Source organism: Macaca nemestrina, chromosome 12, assembly GCF_043159975.1.
Source record: "Macaca nemestrina isolate mMacNem1 chromosome 12, mMacNem.hap1, whole genome shotgun sequence".
Lineage (NCBI taxonomy): Eukaryota > Metazoa > Chordata > Mammalia > Primates > Cercopithecidae > Macaca > Macaca nemestrina.
The window spans coordinates 4,693,169-4,700,798 of NC_092136.1; the positions used below are offsets into that span (position 1 = coordinate 4,693,169).

At 53.4% G+C, this 7,630-nt stretch overlaps 1 protein-coding gene across 1 annotated transcript in view; it reads right to left on the reverse strand.

Moving 5' to 3' along the window:
- The window catches only part of LOC105469731 (anoctamin 1), a 218,809-nt gene extending 211,633 nt beyond the window's left edge, over nt 1-7,176 (reverse strand). Inside the window, exon 1 of the mRNA XM_071074118.1 lies at nt 6,991-7,176. Coding sequence (XP_070930219.1) covers nt 6,991-7,039 — 49 coding nt within the window. The 5' untranslated portion in view covers nt 7,040-7,176. The remainder of the gene's footprint in view (nt 1-6,990) is intronic.
- Between the last annotated feature and the right edge of the window lie 454 nt (nt 7,177-7,630).

Below are 7,630 nucleotides of genomic sequence, written 5' to 3' on the forward strand. Positions count from 1 at the left end.
TACCCACCACCACACCCGGCTAATTTTTGTATTTTTAGTAGAGACAGAGTTTCGCCATGTTGGCCAGGCTGGTCTCGAACTCCTGACCTCAGGTGATCCACCCGCCTCGGCCTCTCAAAGTTCTGGGATTATAGGCGTGAGCCACTGTGCCTGGCCTTAAATATTATTTTTAATATCTGACTTTCTGAACCTTATCTTCCCTGTGCCTCATTTTTCCTTGTGAACTTCCAGATCATCTTATTTTTTGAGGAATTAAAAACATGTTGGTAAGCTACCTTACAACCTTTTTGGAACCAGAAGGAGCCTAAAGGCCTGCAATAAAGTAGATGCTCTGTGATGCCTCGCACCGCCTGGCAAGGATAACTCACTAGATCCCGAGACAGGAGGAGCCAAAGCATTTTTCCTGTGTAATAGAGTCTCTCAGGGCCAGTGGAAAATATTTAGAAAAGTGGAAGATGTCAGCCAATCAGCATTTCCTGGAGCACCTCCGATCCCTCGGACACAGGTCTAAGTGCTGAGTGATTTTTTGAAAAAGTCTCTGCTTTTATGAAAATTATATTTTTATGGGGGAGAAAGAGAATAAGCAAATATATCATGCCAGACCATGAGGGAGTTTTGAAGAAAAAATGAAGCAGGGTGAAGGGACAGAGTGAGATGCCAGAGCCCGGCGCCATGGCTCACGCCTGTAATCCCAGCACTTTGGGAGGCCGAGGCGGGTGGATCACCTGAGGTCAGGAGTTCAAGACCAGCCTGACCAACATGGCAAAACCCCGTCTCTACTAAAAATATGAAAACTAGCTGGGTGTAGTGGCAGGTGCCTGTAATTCCGGATTCTCAGGAGGCTGAGGCAGGAGAATTGCTCGAACCCGGGAGGCGGAGGTTGCGGTAAGCTGAGATCGCGCCACTGCACTCCAGCCTGGGCAACGAGAGTGAAACTCTGTCTCAAAAAAAAAAAAAAAAAAAAAACCCAGAGAGGGGCCGGGGAGGGTCCCACTGAGGATGCGTGTATGTAGAGGCCTGAATGGAGGCTGCAGGCATCCGGGGAAGAACATCTCGACCACGCAGAGGCCCCGAGTGCGCTGGCTGTTACCTTACGACAAGCTGAACTCTCTGAGGCGTGCCATCGGGGTAAGGACCCGAGTCCTCTTAGGTTTTGAACTGTGTCTCCAGGCAAATGTTGATACAGCGCCCTTACGCAGGAATGCCTTATCAAAATACAGTGAAATCACTAACAACAAAACCCAACGGGCCATGAATTGTTTCACAGCTCCAGGAAGATGACACATAGGATGTTAATGATAGCCCTTCACAGTTTTCAAAGGAAAAAAGTACACAGCAGGTGCATGCCTGTACACCCTCCCCAGGAAATGAGGCATGCCATTGTCCGCAAGGTGGTTGTCTCATCAGTGAGTCGGTGCCGGCTGCTTGTGCGTTTGCAGTGGCACTCATGACTTGCAGGACTGAAAAGTGTGTTCTCAAGTGACTGGACACTCATTTCAAAGAGAGTCTAGCCACACATGGCTCATACTGTACATTTTAGGCTGAGATAACGCCGGCATTTTCAACTGTAGCGTATTGGTTAACGCCCTGGCACAGAGAAACGCCCTTTCTCTGATTTCACCTTCACTTTTTTTTTTTTTTGAGACGGAGTCTCTCTGTGTCACCCAGGCTAGAGTGCAGTAGCATGACTTGGCTCACTGCAACCTCTGCCTACCGGGTTCAAGTGATTTCCAGCTAATTTTTTTTTTTTTTTTTTTTTTTTTTTTTTAAAGTAGAGACTGGGTTTCGCCATATTGGCCAGGCTGGTCTCAAACTTTTGACCTCAAGTGATCCACCCACCTGGGCCTCTCGAAGTGCTAGGATTACATGTGAGAGCCACCAAGCCCGGCCTCGCTTTCACTTTTCTTTGCAATGGGAGACATTTCCTGAAGCAGCCAGTGTCTGTTTGGTTCTCTGCAAAGTAGGTAAGGGTGGAGTACAAGCCACCTTTCTGGCAGTCATGAGAGGTGAGAGTTACACGCGCTCACGGGAGGCCATCCCTACTGGGCATCGAAGCTCATCCAGCATTACCCGCGGGCCTCCCCAGGCCTGGAGCTCTGCAGGTGAAGGTGGGCTTGATTCTCACGCTTGGCCTGCTCCGACAACCCCAGTCTATGGTCTGGGAAGCAAGACAGGGAGGCAGCCAGTGAGGAAAAGGCTGAGTATCTAAAAAATAAAAAAAGAGAACGAAGACAGGGAAGACAAGGAGTAAAAAGAAAAAGAAAAAATGAAGGTTTTTTTTTTTTAGAAACTTTTTTTAAAGTTTCTCTTTTTTAAGGAAAAGAGCAAAAGCAAGTCGCCTCTTTATACAAATTCAACCTGTTAAAACACCAGCCATCATTCAGCCGCTCAGCAAACACACAGACCACGTGCCAGGCACAGTTCGAGGAGACAGCAGAGAACAGAACACACAGAACTCCCCGTCCTAGCAGAGCTTTGAATCTAGAAAGCTCCGTGAGGCAAATCGTGTGGAACATAGAATCACGCGTGGTCTAAGCTGGAGAGGACCCAGAGACCATGGGGATCAACTCTCCCCTTTTACAGACGAGGGAACTGAGGCTCAGAGGGAAGAAGTGAAACCCCAGGTCTCTAGCTAGTTGGTGCCCCCCCAGCACAGGGAATAGGAATTCCGTCCTGAACCTGTGTCACTCCTGAACCTGTGTCACAGACCGGCATTTCTCCTCCCCACCCGCAGTATTTATTCTTGGTCTTTTTCTCAGTAAGAGATTGCCTAGTTTTTACCTGACATGTGACAACCCAGAACAAAATCTGTGGGTCCCATTCTCTGCAGCCAGGTGTGGCCATGGGCTAAGTTCAGGCCAGTGGGCAGCTTCCGAGAAGGAAGAGTGCCTCTTTTTGCCCTTTCTGTTTCCTGCTGGCTGGAATGCATATGTGATGACTGGAGCCCAAGCAGCCGTCTTGGGCCATAAAGTGGATGTCTGTCCTGAGCGTGGGAGGGCAGCCTGAGAGAACACAGGGTCTCAGATGACTGCACGAGGCCCCTACCCACCTTGGCATCCTGGAATGCCCACCTCTTGACAAGTTTTCTGTTAGAGAAATTAACTTCCACTCTTTTAAAGGTGGCGTTTCTGCCTCTCACTGCAGAATCAACGGAGGCCTTCCCTGGGTCCCCACTCCCTGTGAGGCCACGTTTGAACCCCTCCCTCATCATGACAGACATGAGCAAACAACCCCGGAGAAGGGGAGTGACCTTCCTGAGGTCGCAGAGTTCCCCCTATGGAAACATTTCGCTTCAGACCTGTGTGAAGTCGTTGCTAAAGCAAACAGCCCCCACCTCCCGAGTGCCGGTCAGGAGCACGGTTCACGAACCTTTCCCAACATGACGTTCCCAGGAGGACTGATCCATGGGGCTGGTGACACTTGGAAAGTGAACACCACAGTGCCGTCAGCCCAGCTGCCGGCCCCGGGGGCTGCTGTTCCCTGTGGCTCTGAGAAAACCCTTCCCTTGAGGCCAAGGCTGGGGCTGGCACTGAAGCACAGTGCCTGGGCTCTCTACAGCCGCGCACACTGTGGCCGCAGGGTTCTACTCAGGCTTCTGATGTGGAGCCTCACCTCCTTGGGCTCTCCTTGGAAGAAAGAATTTCCCCCAGCCTTCCCTCCCTTGCCCTCCCCTTCCTCTCTTCCTATTTGTCTGCATTTCCTGTTAGCAGAGATTCTCTCTGAAGCTCTGAGAACGCGGCACCCTCATCCCTGCAATTGCATGGCAATTCCCCCCCGCCATCTGGCGGGACCCCCTTTCTGATTGATGGGGAGGGACACAGTTCATCCTGGCCATGCTCCTGCATCCGGGTCTCTTTTTATTTATTTATTTTTTTGAGACGGGGTCTCACTCTATCACCCAGGCTGGAGTGCAGTGGCACGATCTTGGCTTACTGCAGCCTCTGCCCCCTAGGTTCAAGCGATTCTCCTGCCTCAGCCTCCCGAGTAGCTGGGACTACAGGTGCCCACCACCACGTCTGGCTAATTTTTGTATTTTTAGTAGAGATGGGGTTTTACCATATTGGCCAGGCTGGTCTCAAACTCCTGACCTTGTGATCTGCCAGCCTCGGCCTCCCAAAGTGCTGGGATTACAGGTGTGAACCACCGCGCCCGGCCACATCCAGGTCTCTTGAGGCTCCCAGACTGCCTCTTTCTCTTTACCCCGAGACCCCACAGCCGCATTTCACAACTTCTCTTGGCAGAAGGAGAGATACACTTTCCCAGGAGAGCTGGACACTCAGGTTCCTAGTCTAAAGAGAGACAGGGGCAGTAACCAGAGATACAAACCTCTTCCATCTCCAGCATCAGCTGGTGAACCAGAGAAAGCGCGGCCACCTGACTCCAGTCCTTCTAGGAGTCTCATTCCCATTTTTCTGGAAGATGGAGCTGAGAGCGGAGAGACTCCCCAGATTCGCCGCAGGTCAGTCCCAGCACCAGGATCCAGCCACATCTCAGACCAGATCCTGTGGTTCTCCTACCACCCTTCTCAGCCTCTGCCCTAGGAGGAAGGCTACTACCCACGGTCCCGAAGTAGAGTCCCTGGGGCATTGGTGACAGCAGGAGAAGGGGCACAGCTTCCCACCGGCAGCCTTGCACCCCAGCCCCTTGTGAGGGACTCTCCCCGTGGCCCTGCAGCCCTTGCTGCCCCATGGCTGTCTAACATCCTGAAGGGGATCCCACTTCCATTCAGCAGCAGCCACCAAGAAAACCATGGCTGGCTTCATTTATACTAGAGTGTGACTGACTGCCACATATCTAACTGCTCCTCTCTGGAGAGGCTGGAGCTGTAATCTGGGCTGTGAGAACCTAGAGGTTAGTGACACAAGAGTGAAGACTGGAGGGTGCAGCTTCCAACAGTGCAACAAAGGGTCCTGCCAGGGCTCCCTCAAGGGACAGCCCTGTGTTGCCAGCACATACTGAAGGCTAGGTCCAAAGTCCGTGGGCTGTGTAGTTGGCATAGGAGTACCATTCCCTGCTGCGCCTGGACAGAAATCCTGTCTAAGAAGAAGAGGTGGAGGCTGGCCTCTGAGCCCCCTCTGCCCTTGGAGGTCCAAGTGCTCATGCCCTCTAAGTGTGAGTGGCTCAGACCACCTGGGAAGGGATCCTGCCTGAGGAATGACAGAGCGATGCCACCACATCCCCACATCCCAGCAGGGCCATCGGGGGCCACCAAAGAGGAAATGGGTCCTCGCACAATCTCAGTTCAGGGATCACAGAACTTTGGCAGCACTCTGGAGTCATTTGAGGGCTCCTTGGTAAACATTTTATTGCTTAATTCACATTCCTCCTCCCTCTGTGTTGACTCTCTGACACGTTGAGAACAAACCAAAAATAAAAATCAGTTCTTTTCCAGCGAATTTGCTCATTTTTGCAAATGCTCACCCCGTCTGCCTCTGCCTTTGGAACTTGATTCCAAAGGAAGCCAGAGGGCCCCAGAGGCAGAGGGTCATTCCTGGGGGCCGTTCCTGCTTTGGCCCAAGGGGTCTCTAGGAAGGCAGCTCCCCACCCACCACCGCCCCTGGCTCAGGCCTCCCTCAGGGAGGCACCAAGAATGGCCTCCTCCTCCTGCTTTGTATTACGGGAGACGACGTTCCAGCCAGTGTTCCCGAGTTCCCGCAGGGCCAGGGGAAGGCGGCCAGCCTCCTCATTTGCTCATCCGTTCATTCATTCACTCAATAAACCTTGGGATGAAGGATGGGGCTGGTCGGATAGATATAGTGTACCCCAAAGCCCCCCGCTCACCTCCCTGATGCCAGGACGGCCCTCAGACACCCCACCTCCGCTGAGCAGGAGTCCCTCTAAGACAACATCAATGCGAGACACAGCAGGTCCAGCAGTCACTCCATGAGCGCTGCCGAAAGTGGAATCTCTCATCCAACAGGGACCCAGGCCCAGAGAGGTCAGTGAACTGCCCAAGGCCACACAGGTAGAACAGGGCAGGCCTCGGGATAGGACTGTGAATTCTCAGCCCCTCTTTTCAACGTCTCCTTTCTCTGCACAGAAGACTCTGCAGAGGGACATCTAGGGTTACTCACAGCCCTCACCGGACAACTTGTGTGGCCCTCAGGCAAGTGACTGGATTTCTCTGGGCCTCAGCTTTACTCTTGTGTAAACTGGGGCTGTGACAGCATTTAGCAGGTGCCAGGCCCTGTGCTTAGAGCCCTTGGCATGTTTTAATTTATGCACTTTCCCTACTCCAAAGTCCTCTGGGGTGGATGCCATTATTAGCTCCACTTATTGATGGGTAAACGAAGGCAGAGAGAGAGGCGAGGCAACTTGCTTTGGGTGGCCCAGCTGGTGAACAAGAAGTCTGAGATGGAATGTAAGGCCTGGCCCCAAAGCTTTGAGCCATCACCGGCATCGGGCCAACCTCCTAGGACCTGATGAGGCTCAGGTGCATCATGGCTGAAGGCTACGCTTGGAGCCTGATGCTAGCGAATGTGCGATACAGATAGCACGTGGTTCTCCAGGGAGCTCGTGGACTGTGCCCTCAGGGGACATTGGGAAATGTTTGGAGACATGTTTAGGTTGTCACAACAGAGGGTAGGGGTGCACTGGCCTCTACTGCATGGAGGCCAGGGATGCTGTAAACATTCCCCAGTGCCCAGAACACCCCCAAGATGAAGAATTGTCCCCCTGCAGGGTCGCCATACAGAGGCTGAGCAGCTGTGAAGTTATTATTGTTCTTAGCAGGTGTTGTTTGCCACCCAAGAAGGTGCCCGCATCAACTCGCCCGCTGTCAGGCCCTGCCCACCCTGGGGCACCTCTCTTGCCCTCAATCAACTGGGCGGGGTGGGGCACTGCTTTGAAATCGGCTCTCTGGGTCCTCCCCATGATCTCTGTAGGGTCCCAGAGGGACAGGCTGGGTGTCCTGCTTGGGTAGGGTTGACAGCAAGTGACGCTCCCCTTGTCCCCCGCCTCTCACCCCCGAGGCTCCCGCCCCATCCTTACCAGCCAGCAGAGGGTCCAGCGCTGTCTCCTCCATCGCTGTTTCCTCCATCCCACTCGCCTCCCACGTGCTGGCCTTGGGCTTCCCAGTGGCAGGTCCGAATGCCAGGACCACCCCACTCGGCAATGCAGCACCTCCGCTGCTGGAATCTCAGGTGAGGTGGTGGGGGCTGCTCCCAGGCCGCTCCCAAATTTTGCAAGTGGAATTTGCAAAATGAGTCAGCAGGGCAAGAAGGCTGAAAGCCAGGTGGTGCGTGTGGGTTAATCATTACCCCGTAGACACTTCCCCTGGATGCCAACAGACCCCTGAGAGCAGGGCCTCCTCCAGCCACGCCCACGGTCATGGGTATCCCATGACCGCTTAGCTGTGGACAGCCGGCGTCAGTGCCCAAGGACCCTCTCTCCCTCCAGGGTATGGCTTCAGTTTGGAAAAGCCAGGGTTGCAGGTGGCCCTGTTTCACAGCCTGCCTTAACCTCCTGAGCAGTGACTTCCATTGCGGGGCCTCCCTGCTGCCCTTCCCTGAGCGCCTCCTCTGCTTCCCGCCCAGTGTTAGGCGCTTAAGCTCCTTTTTTTTTTTTTTGGATATTCTTGCCAACCCTGCCCTGAGGAGCTGTATATCTCCATCTCACGAAGCAGCATGGC